The sequence below is a fragment of the Scyliorhinus canicula genome, chromosome 9 (assembly GCF_902713615.1).
Source record: "Scyliorhinus canicula chromosome 9, sScyCan1.1, whole genome shotgun sequence".
In the NCBI taxonomy this organism is placed as follows: Eukaryota; Metazoa; Chordata; class Chondrichthyes; order Carcharhiniformes; family Scyliorhinidae; genus Scyliorhinus; species Scyliorhinus canicula.
Window position 1 is genome coordinate 132,527,873 of NC_052154.1, and position 13,198 is coordinate 132,541,070.

The following is a 13,198-nucleotide window of genomic DNA, read 5'->3' on the forward strand; positions in this document are numbered from 1 at the left end:
TTTTTGGAGGTGGGACGCGCTCCCGTTGTCACTCGCTGGGAGGGTACAGATGGTGAAGATGATTGTCCTCCCGAGATTTCTGTTTGTGTTTCAATGTCTCCCCATCTTTATTCCGCGGTCCTTTTTTAAACGGGTCAACAAACTGATCACTTGCTTTGTATGGGCGGGCAAGACCCCACGAGTGAAGCAGGGGATGCTTGAGCAGAGGAAGGGGATGCTTGAGCAGAGCCGGGGAGAGGGCAGGCTGGCGCTGCCAAACTACTATTGGGCAGCGAATATAGCCATGATCAGGAAGTGGGTGGTGGGGGGAGGGTCGGCATGAGAGCGTATGGAGGCAGCTTCATGTAAGGGCACCAGTTTAGGGGCGTTGATAACGGCGCCTGTGCCATTCCCTCCGGCACGGTACACCACCAGCCCTGTGGTGGTGGCGGCCCTGAGAGTCTGGGGGCAATGGAGGAGACATGTGGGAGCAGAGGGAGCATCGGTTTGGTCTCCAATCTGTAATAATCACTGGTTTGCACCGAGAAGGATGGACGGGGGTTTCGGAGATGGCAGAGAGCAGGATTGAGAGGATGGGGGATATGTTTATAGAGAGGAGCTTTCCTAGCTTGAGGGAGCTGGAGGAGAAATTTCAATTGGTGAGGGGAAACAAATTCAGGTACCTGCAGGTACGGGACTTCCTACATAGGCAGGTTTCAACCTTCCCGCTCCTACCACCAAGGGGGATACAGGACAGGGTAGTTTCCAGAGGGTGGGTGGGAGAAGGGAGCGTCTCTGACATTTACAAGGAACTTATGGGGTCAGAGGAAACACAGAAGGAGCTGAAGCGCAAGTGGGAAGAAGAGTTGGGAGGAGCGATAGAGGATAGTCTATGAGCGGACCCATTGAGTCAAGTCAACGCGTCCACAACATGTGCCAGGCTCAGTCTGATACGATTCAAGCTCGTTCACCGGGCTCACATGACAGTGGCCCGGATGAGCAGGTTCTTTGGGGTAGAAGATGGGTGTGCAAGATGTGCGGGAGGACCAGCGAACCATGTCCACATGTTCTGGACATGCCCAAAGTTTAGGGGATTTTGGCAGGGGTTTGCGGATGTTATGTCCACGGTGTTGAAAACAAGGGTGGCACCGAGTCCAGAGGTAGCGTTTTTCGGGGTGTCGGAAGATCCGGCAATCCAGGAGGAGAAAGAGGCAGACTTTCTGGCCTTTGCTTCCCTGGTAGCCCGGAGATGGATATTATTAGCTTGGAGAGACTCAAAGACACCGAAGGCGGAGACCTGGTTATCGGACATGGCTAGCTTTCTCTGTTTGGAGAAAATCAAGTTCGCCTTGAGAGGGTCAATGTTAGGGTTCGCCCGGAGGTGGCAACCGTTCGTTGACTTCTTTGTGGAAAATTAATCGTCAGCAGAAAGGGTTAGTTTAGAGTAGGGGGTTAATAAAGGTGGGACCTGTAAGGGTGGAAAACGGCTTTTGAACTATGTTTATAGATTCATATACATTGTTTATTTTGTTGTTGTTGTCAAACCAAAAAATACCTCAATAAAATGTTCATTATAAAAAAAAAATATCGTGATTAGCTGGCATCCCAGCACCTTTTCCTTGCTGTACCCCACTAGCCACTGCCTGCTATTTTGAAAAAGACTTGTTTATTCCTACTTTGTTTCCTATCTGCCAACCAGTTTTCTATCCATCTCAATACATCACTCCTAATCATATTTGCTTTAATTTTACATGCTAATCTCTTAGTTTGCCTCATGGTTTAGACTGAATAATACCCGTGTAAATAGTTAAGTTCATACAATAAAACAGTTATTATTGAGACATGTATCTGCAACAATTCCATGGCCAGTCACAACTCAACATCCAATAGAGACCTGGATGGTAAAGAAGGCAGAAGGAGAGATGAACGTGAGCTGGAAAGTGAACAAGCTTATTTCCATACAGTGCATGATGCACAGCATTGGGGTGAAATCACAAACTGAAGGCTCCCATCGCAGTTGGAATCATGTGCCCTTGTAAAAGTGGGAAAAACAAGCTAAGCTCAAGATAGACACTGGGGCAAGTGCCAACATTTTACCAGTGTGGATGCTCAATGCATGGTGAAGTGGGAGTCCATGTTACAGCCAACAAGAGCTAGTCTCACTAATCTAATTTTGGGGCATATTGACATTGAAATGCAAATATGGAAGTTCTGCTTAGTTTCCACAAGTCTTTATTGACAGCAATGAACCACCGATAGCAGAATTGCCAGCGTGTGGACAATTCACAACATCAGTAAAACACAAATGCTAGATGGTTAAGGCAAGCGTGACCATACTGAGTCTATTCAAGATCTGCAAAATAAATATCTGGTATGATCTGAAATATTGAGCAGGATACCCGGCCCCAAGAAGATAGAAGACATACTGTTGGATGTCCAAGTGGATACAGAAGTAGAAGATGTGGACAACATTGACCTAATTTGGACAAGCCAAATGTGAGAGCCTCTGGTCAGAGACCTCAAGAAATCCTGTGGATTGCCGGATACAATAGCAGACATTCCCACAGACCTCAAAACCTTTTTGCTGATTATAATGAAAATGACATTTCAAGTGAAGTAATTTTCCAAGGGCAGACAAGTGCTGATATCAGAAGCACTTTGTTAAGATATCCTTACTCGATTACATCAAGGTCATATGGGCATTGAAAGAACAAGATGACTTGTGCATGAGACAGTTTATTGGCCAAGGATCAATAATGACACAGAATAAGCTGAGGATGTGCAATGCATGTCAGGATCATCAGCTGTATCAATACAAAGAGCCTCCTCATGATGTTCTATCGCATCCATGGTCAATAATAGCTACTGACATGTTTACTGTCAAGAGTTGATGACTTGTTATGTGTTACTGGCTATTCCTCCAAATTTGTGATCATTTGCAAACTGAGGGATACATCAAAGTGCATTGATTTCAAACACAATGTGTGTAATTTTCAGTCATTTTGGTTCCCCAGAGGAGATAGTGTTGGACAACAGTCCACAGTAGTGGCAACCCTTCCAAAACGTGTGCAAAATGGGCTGTAAACCACATTATGTCATCTCCACAATATCTGAGGTCAATTGGGTTAGCTGAAAGGATGATGGGGACAGTAAAGTCACCATAAGGAGATCAGTCAAGATATTCAAGTAACAATTTTGCAGCTACAATCAACATCACTGGATACGGGATTGCAAACCTGAGCAGAGATAATGTTCAGAAGGCAAATCTGCACAACTTTTCTAGGTCATCATCTGATTAGATTGGACTGTAAATCCATGAAAAAGTATTAGAAAGACAAGAAAAAATGAAAATCACAAACATGCAGGTGTGGAGTTGTCTCCTCTGCATGTAGGGCAGAAGGTCAGTGTGATACAATCACGAGAAAGGACATGGTTTCCTGTGATGTGTCAAAAATGTGCACTGTAACAATTCTGTGATTCTCATAGTGTTCAGTATGTTGGTGTTAAGAACCAATAAAACACTAGCATTATTTGCAGTGACTATACATTATTCTATTTTTCATGTCCTTTTTTTAGGAATCCTGCGATTATTTCAAATTTTTTCTTTTTATTCCTTGCAAAAAATGAAGATCTTCAGTTGGGCAACTGAACATTATATGCGTTTTTTAATTGGTCTTCCTTTAATGTATATTCTGGGAGCCTGGTATTCATCAACCCATTTTCTGTGGATTTATTATAAAAGAGGAGATTTGATTGAGATGTTCAAAATCAAAATTATAACCTCATCCGGGTTGCACGTCTGCCATAGATTTATGGAAAACATATTTGATAGTAAGCCTATTGTATGCACTTTTTCTTGAGATACTTAAGTGAAAAGTCAAAGTTAGCCTTGCCAAAGTTGAATAGAGTAAAAGACATGATTAAATAAATTAAGAATTAATAATTTGGTGGGACTAAGTTTGATTTTTTTAAAATCTTGAGGTTAAGGAAAGGAAGACTGAAAGAGGTATTGTTCCTCAGTTTTGAGGTTGCTTCGGCTCCAACTCTTGAACTTTTACCCCCATTGTTCATGGTCAAGTATTGTTCGAACCACAGCCAGCTCTCCCTAAACCACTTGTCTCTCCACCTTTAGAAACATTCTCAATACACTTATTTAAGTAAACTTTCAATCATTTATCTTAACGTGTGTATTTTCTACATTCTAAAATTTCTTCAGGTTCCTGCTTTGAAGTTGTATATGAATGCAACTTGTCCTTGATTGCGATAATTTGTGACAGCCAAGAGACAAATGAAGGTGAAAAAAATTCCACATTGTGATGGCAAAGATTGGCAATGTACTTTTAAAAGCGTTGTCGTCATAAAAAAGTATTGGTAAATATTTTTTTCCCCGGGGTATGGGGTGATGAGTCATTCCTAGCTGTGTTCTCGTTATGCTGGTCGCAGGCAGATACAGAAATACAACACTATACGCTCGTTACTTTGCATCGGTGTTGTTGTAGATGTAAGTTATTAAAAAATATGTGGAGATGCCGGCGTTGGACTGGAGTGGGCACAGTAAGAAGTCTTACAACACCAGGTTAAAGTCCAACAGTGATTCAAAACAAACCTGTTGGTCATTAACCTGGTGTTGTAAGATTAAAATATATAGACAGTCATAGATGTTTACAGCATGGAAACAGGCCCATCGGCCCAGCTGGTCCATGCCACCCAGTTTCTATCACTAAACTAGTCCCACTTGCCTCCATTTGGCCCATATCCCTCTGTAACCACCCTTCCCACGTAACTGTCTAACTGCTTTTTAAAGGACAGAATTGTACCCACCTCTACCACTGCCTCTGGCAGCCCGTTCCAGATGCTCATATATGTATGTGAGGTATTATAGCAAACTGCCAACTCATGCCCAAGAAAGACATAACAGGTTTTGCAGAAATGATGCGCATTTTTCTGCAAAATGTGTAAGATGGCTGTCCGCCTGCACAAGGTTGCAGCTGAAGGTGAGGCGTTTAAAAGGCCTTCATTCTGCCTCAAGCCCGCCATCCAACAGACACCCTTCACTAAATGACATGAGGAGGTATTTAAGCTCCTCCGTTTCTGATTTCCCTTTTTGTAACGAACGTGTCAGACATTTCAGACCAAAAAACGGCACCTGACTCCTCCCTTCGTTCCCCTCCCCCCTCGCTTTGTTTAACCGACCCCACACGATCACCGCATCCAAGCTGGGCCAAGAACAGCGACGCGCGCCACCTCCCAGCTCGCGCCGGTTTGGGGGCGGGTGCTCCTGGTGTTGGGGATCGGAGCGCGCGCTCCAGCTCTTGGGGGCGGAACTGGGTCGCGCGCCCCTGCCGTGAGGAGCGGATCGGAGACGCGCGCGTCCCTGCTGTCAACGGTGGGCGCGCGCGTTCCTGCTGTTCGCGGTGGGACCGTGGCCGCGCGCGTTCCCGCTGTTGGAAGTGGGACCGAGGGCGCGCGTTCCTGCGGTTGGGGGCGGGGGAAGCCGGATTTTTTTTCAAATTTGCGGAATCTCCGCCCCACCACGGGGAGGTTCCCGAATCACGCATGCGTGTCAGTTTTTTCATAAGCTGTTGAGAGGGGGGATTTGCAATCAGATTGAAGGAGAGTCTGAGGGAGAGACAGTGTTCCTGCTTCAACAGTGATTGAACGGAACCTTCATTCCCAGTTACTTTATCCGTCCGCCGTACAGCATCCTTATATCCTGCTCCATCGACATGAGTTCCCAAGTCCGACAGAATTATCACCCTGACTGCGAGGCCGCCATCAGCCGACAGATCAACCTGGAGCTCTATGCGTCTTATGTCTACCTCTCTATGGTGAGTATGGCCTGCCGGGCGGGGCGGGGGGGTCAGTGTTACTCCTTCGCCTGTGTGTGAGAGAGACACCGAGAAAGCGCTTGGTGTGTTATCGAGGGCAAGGGGGAGGTGTGTTCAATCTGAGAGGCGGACATGTGCTGGGTGGGGGAGGGGACTGGAGAGAAGTTTCTCCTTCCTCTCCCTCTGTATACGATGGTGATGTTTTGCGGGTAGTAACAACATACTTGTAGTTATATAACGCTTTATTGCATCTACTGGAATGTGCGCTCATGAGTTGCAATCAATTATTTAGGTGCAATGACTTCGCTGAATTCGGCAGCCGTTTGGCATTCTGCGAAGTCAGCTTGTTCCGAAAGGCCAGTTAATTTATTATGGGTGTTGATTTGGGAAAGGAGGCGATCGATAGCTCTCTCTAAACCATTTGGACAGTGGGTATTTTTCATGTATCATAGGGTGGATGCCAATCTATACTTTAATTTATTCACAATATGGGGCCATTGTTGGTAAGGTCAACACTTATTGCCCTTGAGAAGGCTTTTGTAAGTTTCCTCCTCGAGTACAGCCGAGAAGCTCGCAAGACCATTTCAGAGGCAGTTGATAGAGGTGGCAGTTGTGTCTGAACTGGATAAGGACAGCAGATATTCGACCCTAGAAACGCATTAGTGCAACGAGCTAATGGTGAACGTTACTTGCCTTTAATTCTCTTCATTTGATTAAGTCTAAATTTTACAGTGTGATGGACTTTGAACTTGCCTCTGGATTGTTAGTTCAGTAACAACCTCGGCAACCCTTTCTTCCCAAATGCTAAGCTGCATTCTGTATAAATATGGCAGCAAGGTCCCACTATTAGCAGAAATAAAATACCAGTTAACCCTTTGCTGTGCTGCTTGACCTTTGCTTCCAAGCAAAGACTCTTTTTCAGTTTATTTTAATTTTATCATTTCCTTAAGCCTGTTAGTTTTTGTTGGTCTCCTGTCTGACAATTGGGCTTTGTGCTGTGATACTTCACTCCTTGTGTGCTGTTCATTCTCAAGTGAAAAGGTACTGAAATGATTGCCCATGAATAACTTATTTACTGTGCAGTGAGTGTTGGACTGATGGGTGTTTGCCTCTGCAAGGATTGAATCTATTGTCAAATGGATAAAATTGATGTGAAAGTCAATTTTGTAAAAATGGAGGCAAAGTCTCTGACTTGCTTGTATTTGTATAATGCTGATATTGATTGGGCACATTTTAATGCTCTTATTTCTAATTTGAATGCATATGTTAGTGGGTTAAAAATTAATTTCCCAATTTTCAACCCACAACAGCCTGGTGTCTGTCTGCATGTTTGACTAACCTTCCCCTGGTGCATTATTAATGACCTAGAATTTTCACCAGTTGAAGTTGGGCAGGTGTTCTGAAGGGTGTGGCAATTTGAAGATGTCAAGCCTTTTTGTGAGCTTTTTGGCTTTTTCAGAATTGTTATTCACCAGTTTCCCCCCCCCCCCCCCCCCCATGCTGCACAATGCCCTTTTTTGTGCCTTCAGTTGTTGCTGCTCTATAATTTTTTTTTTCTTAAATTTGCCTCCTTGACCATACCTTCATTCTATCCTTGGTGTCTATCCAATTTTCACCTTTTTGAGCTGCCTTGGCATCTTTGTTATGGGATGTGCTGAGTGTACAACCTTGTGCTGACAAAATAACTCCAATGATCCATATATTAATCACAGTAAGAAGCCTTACAACACCAGGTTAAAGTCCAACAGGTTTTGTTTCAAACATGAGCTTTCGGAGCACTGCTCCTTACTGTGCTCACCCCAGTCCAATGCTGGCATCTCCACACCATATATTAATGACTACTTGGAGAAGGCCAGGAATGTTTTTTTATACTGAGTTTGGAACCCACTGACTGGCTTGGTTGTACATGCAACTTTTTTCAGAAAATTGCTGTGTCTACTTTGCCTAAATTGAACATAGTTTTGGGAACCAGAGGCAGATTATAGTATAAACATTCACACTTGCTGTTATGATGATGTCACTTTAGGAACATGCAAGTGTCCTCAAAATATATATATATATTGTACATTTTTTTGCTTTTTCAATTTTTTTTCAGTCCTTCTACTTTGATCGGGATGACATTGCATTGAAGAATTTTGCAAAATTCTTTCTGGAGCAATCTCATGAAGAGCGTGAACATGCTGAGAAACTCATGAAACTACAGAACCAGCGAGGAGGGCGCATCTTGCTCCAGGATATCAAGGTTTAAAAGCTTTCTTGTAATATCCTACAATATCTTGTATGCTTCTTGACTATGCAACTAATTTCAGTTAAGAATTTGAATGGGACTTGTTGATGGCTCAAGCATTAAGTAGCTGTCCTACAGACTGGGATTTTTTTGGTTGGGGGCAGGGGAGAAGAGATGCTAAATGGCTGCTGTACTGATGGAACCTGAGTTTGGATCTAATTCCTAGTTATCTGTAATTTGAATTTTCTGCAGGTGCTAAATCTGACACCTGCAGTTTTTAATGTTCAAGTGCTGATTAGATGCAGCGTGCAGCATATGTTGACTTCACCCCCCCACTTTCACAATGTGTGGAGTGTGTAGGCTGACACGAGCAGATATGCGTGAAAGGATGCACAGGTTCTCAGACATGGCACTGGAGATTCTGGTTGTGGCAGTCCAGAAGAGGATGTTCTGTACCCACAAGGGGAAGGCATTTATCTTGCCCTCCTGTAGGAGCTGGTGCTTCTCTGACTTTGTCCTCTCATTTCTCCTGCAGACCAAGAGGCTTCCCTAGCTGTTGATTAAGCAATTTTGCTGCAAACTATATAAGGGGGAGTAGCTCAGCACATCTTGGGTAAAAAAATTTGGAAATATTTCAGAATGAATGTTGATGTTCGAGTCTTGGCAAAGTATCACATCAGGATACTTTGAGTTTTAAAGTGTTCAAATCTCAAACGGCAAGTGAGGAATAAAATGTGATGCTTTCAAGGGTGTTCAATCTTCTGAAGAGCTAGTTTACTCTTGGTCAGCTGCTCTAATAGCAACACAAACTTTCAAACTACTGTGCAACCTTGGTGAGTGCTGGTGGGCAGTTGTGATTGCTACTTGGCAGTCTTTCAGACAGGTTAACAGTCTTTCAGACGGAGGTCATGAGTGCAATGTCATCATCTTTACTAAGATGATGAGTGCTAAATGGGTGTTTCTTTTTTTAAATAAATTTAGAGTACCCAATTTATTTTTCCAATTAAGGGGCAATTTCACGTGGCCAATCAACCTATCCAGCACATTTTTTGGGTTATGGGGGTGAAACCCACGCAGACATGGAGAATGTACAAACTCCTCACGGACAGTGACCCAGGGCCGGGATTTGAACCCGGGTCCTCGAGCGCCGTAGGCAGCAATGCTAACCACTGTGCGGCCCCTAAATGGGTGTTTCAGTGCATTGCCTCCTGATTATCTTTGATACAAGAAATATCCAGTGAGGATTTCCCACTCCCATCAGTGCTGGATGATCTGCTAGGGTGACAGAACAACCGACATTCTGCCTACCTGTTTTTATTCTTTCATGGAATGCGAGCACCTCTGGTTGGGACAGCATTTGATGCTGATTCCAAGCTGCCGCCTTCAACGACTGCAGTCCATGTGATGTGGGTACACCCACAGTGCTTTTAGAGAGGTTGTTTCAGGATTTTGACTCGGTGACAGTGAAGGAATGCAGTATAGTTCCAAGTCAGGATGGTGTGTGCCTTGGAGAACTTGCAGTTTGTAGTGTTCCATGCATCTGCTGCCCTTCTATGAGGTTTGGCAGGTGCTGTCAGTTGAGCCTTGAGTTGCTGCAGTAAATCATCTTGGGAAAGGGAAAAATCTCCCAGGGTTTCTGATCCTAATTATCATTTGCTGATTCCTGGATCAGGTTTGTGCTTTGCTATGCTTCACTTGCCTTGCACCTGAAGCCATGTGATTGGGTTGTTGTTCCAATTGGGTTAGAACCCATTCCCATTCCAATTTTGGAGGGGGGGAAGAAAGAAGAAAATTAGCAAACTAAAGTTTGACTAATAAAATATTTTTTTTTTGAATGTCCAGCTTTATTCAGAGACCAAGTTTGCACTCATTTTTGTGGAATTAATATCATAATACCTCTTGATCACAAGATTCTTTTGCTTTTGTATGCCATTTAGCATGTGTTGCTCATCGAATAGTAAGAAATTTCAAACCCTCGCTTAAAATGAAAGCTGAATTGTCTTTTTGAGTGATGCTATGCCTTGATGTAGAATAGATAGATTGTTCCCAGTTACTAAAGATTACTCGTGCTGCCCTGCAATTTTTGTTTTGCCTTTTCTTTAGGCCCCTCACTTGCAACCACATCCATTTGTGTGTTTATCCCCTAGACTTTACAAGTAGTGGGCTTTAATTCATGAGCTTCCCAATGCAGAACTTTGACATCTAGAATATACTTCAGCACACCATGCAACAGTTTATTTTCCTACATAACTGTTTGTCATAACATAGAACATAGAACAGTACAGGCCCTTCGGCCATCAATGTTGTGCCGAGCCATGATCACCCTACTCAAACCCACGTATCCACCCTATACCCGTAACCCAACAACCCCCCCTTAACCTTACTTTTTAGGACACTACGGGCAATTTAGCATGGCCAATCCACCTAACCCGCACATCTTTGGACTGTGGGAGGAAACCGGAGCACCCGGTGGAAACCCACGCACACAGGGGGAGGACGTGCAGACTCCACACAGACAGTGACCCAGCCGGGAATTGAACCTGGGACCCTGGAGCTGTGAAGCATTTATGCTAACCACCATGCTACCCTGCTGCCCCCAAATATATAGTCATATAGTTGCATTTTTTCATCTGTCCACCTCTAGGTTATTGTCCTGTTAATTGGCAGTCCGCTGCAGGTATTCATTGCTCTAGGTCCTGAGCAAAACATTGGTTTGGGCTTTGGTGCTTGATAAAAGGTTTCTGATACTGTTTGAAAATTGTTTTATACTTCTATAAAGTAACTGACCATTTTTCTTGTTAGAAACCAGATCGTGACGAATGGGGAAGTGGCTTGGATGCAATGGTGTGCTCTCTGGAACTGGAGAAGAGTGTGAACCAGTCACTTTTAGAATTGCATAAACTGGCTACAGACAGGAATGACCCACATGTATGTATTTCATAAGTAATCTGGTGTAGTTCACTGTCTTATCAGTTCATAGCCAGTGTGTTGAATAGCCTTCACTAGAAAACTAGGTGTGGTAACTGCTGGAAAACGGATAGAATAGTGAATGAGTTCTTGGAATTAATGTGCATGTTCAATTTTTTTATACTTGGCTTTTAAGTGCATTTGTGGTGGCAACTTTGGTAATTGAAACTGTATCTTAGCCATTGAAACTGGTGTTTTCTGGTGAGAATTTCAAGCTGTAATAGTGGGTGGCATATCAATGCTTTGCAGGTCCAATGTTGGGAGTAACTTTTTTTTTTCAGATGACCAGAGCAAAACTATTTGGTAATGTGAAGTCTAGTGATGGCATTTTATCCCCTAGGGATTTACTTGAATTGATCTTGATCAGCCATGATCCTAATGAATGGCAGAGCAGGCCAAGGGCTGAAAAGCCTCCTCTTCTATTTTCTATGTTTACAACAGACCTTTGATCCTTCTTATCCTGTGGATGCAAAACATTGCTAAATACAGAAATGGATTACTTCAATAATGAGAAAATCAAACTGCAATTCACTTCAATCCTATGCCAGGTTTCTGCTTTTGTGAATCCATGGACTAGATTTCTTTGGGCTCAGGTGACATTTTGGACAAAACAATTGCATGATTAATGCTGATTACTGATTTTTAACTTGGTCTACTCAATTCAGTTCAGAATTCCGATTGGTTCACCTTTTTTCACTTAACCCCACCCAGATTGGTTCACTATTTTTATACCACCCCCACAGCGGGCTTTTTTGTTATTACATTTATTCCTATTTTCCCGAATGAGGTAAATAGTTTAGCCTTGTCGCCAAGTGAGTCCTATGCAGAGGGCTGAAGTACACTTTTTTGAGTTGAATGAAGGCATGTGCTTCACATTGTCACCCCCTCTTCCACTCTCTGGATTTGAAACAACAATGCATGCCTAGACTTGCTGCCAGATATAAGAACAGTTTTAATGTAGAAGAAGCATAATTATATTCCTGAATAGCTTGGTTTGCTTTCTTTTGAACAGTAAATTGGTTTTCAATGCATTTCTCTGGGCAGTATCCACATTTCACAGTAATTGCTGTAGAAGTAAAATGGGATATTTGCAGTAGGTAACTTTGAAAAGATTACTTTTTCTTGTTTCAAAACCTGACATAAATGCAAAGTAATACCTTTGGGTCATTTGTGTAATTGACTTTAGGAGCTGCCTCCATTTGGCAGTCATTCTTGTGAACCTTGGTGATAAATGTTAGGATGTTTATTTGAGGTGAAACACAAATTGTGTTTTAGCTGGATAGCAATAGATAGAAATTGTTGCCTTGTGGGTTTTAATTAGTCTAAATTTAATATTCCATTTCTCCACAGCTCTGTGATTTTTTGGAGACCCACTACCTGGATGAACAGGTCAAATCAATCAAGCTACTTGGAGACCATGTAACCAACCTGCGGAGATTGGGTGCTCCTGAAAACGGAATGGCTGAGTACTTATTTGACAAGCACACCTTGGGTAAAGACAGCAGTTGAACACCTGAACTGTCTATCCCTTGCTGCTTGCAGCACTCTAAAGCTCTGTGCATGTTTAATTTATGTTTGTAGTCTGTCCCAATTATGTAATTGATTGTACCAACGTAAACTTGAATGGTTCGATTAAGCTATATATTGGTGGATTTTGAAGTGTACTTGTAGAAAGTGTTCTTTGGCTTATCTCCAAATAAAGCAATTTGAACAGAAATGCTGTTTCTGGGCTTTTGCCTTTTTTCTTTGTCTTCAAAAGCACTGACTATGTAGCTTCTGCTAGACTGTAGACTATTGTATGTAAATTTACAACTGAGCCTGATCTTAACAGTTCCAAACACCCAGCCTTAAGGAGTAAGCCATTTGGCCCTTCCACTCTGCCATTCCATATCGTGATCATAGATTATCTTCTATCTCGCTCGCCTTCCTACAATATTCCCATATCACAGATATGGCACAGGAGGCCATTTGGCCCATGTTAGCTCTCCAAATGAGCCATTCCCCTTTTTTTTCCAATACCCCAGCACATTATTTTACTCATCTAATGCCCTCTTGAATGCCTTGACTGAATCTGCCTCTATCACAATTACATGCAATGCATTCCAGACCTGAACCAAATTGTTGTATGAAGGATTTTGTCATCACATTTGCTATCTTTACTTCCCTTTGTACCCCAAAATCTAGGACATATCTTAAA

The 13,198-nt window shown here is 43.0% G+C and overlaps 1 protein-coding gene across 1 annotated transcript; it reads left to right on the forward strand.

Moving 5' to 3' along the window:
- The first annotated feature begins 5,541 nt into the window (after nucleotides 1-5,541).
- fth1a (ferritin, heavy polypeptide 1a) lies at nucleotides 5,542-12,718 on the forward strand. The gene is made up of 4 exons (XM_038807634.1): nucleotides 5,542-5,807; nucleotides 7,903-8,049; nucleotides 10,837-10,962; nucleotides 12,352-12,718. Exons 1-4 carry the CDS (start codon nucleotides 5,706-5,708, stop codon nucleotides 12,508-12,510), a joined length of 534 nt encoding a protein of 177 aa, XP_038663562.1. The 5' UTR covers nucleotides 5,542-5,705; the 3' UTR covers nucleotides 12,511-12,718.
- The last annotated feature ends 480 nt before the right edge of the window (nucleotides 12,719-13,198 follow it).

Excerpts from the sequence above, each read along its gene's own strand:
- fth1a (XM_038807634.1), top strand. The coding sequence starts at position 5,706 with ATGAGTTCCCAAGTCCGACAGAATTATCACCCTGACTGCGAGGCCGCC. Across the intron at positions 5,808-7,902 it reads CTTATGTCTACCTCTCTATG|TCCTTCTACTTTGATCGGGA; the intron begins GTGAGTATGGCC and ends ATTTTTTTTCAG. Across the intron at positions 8,050-10,836 it reads TCTTGCTCCAGGATATCAAG|AAACCAGATCGTGACGAATG; the intron begins GTTTAAAAGCTT and ends TTTTCTTGTTAG.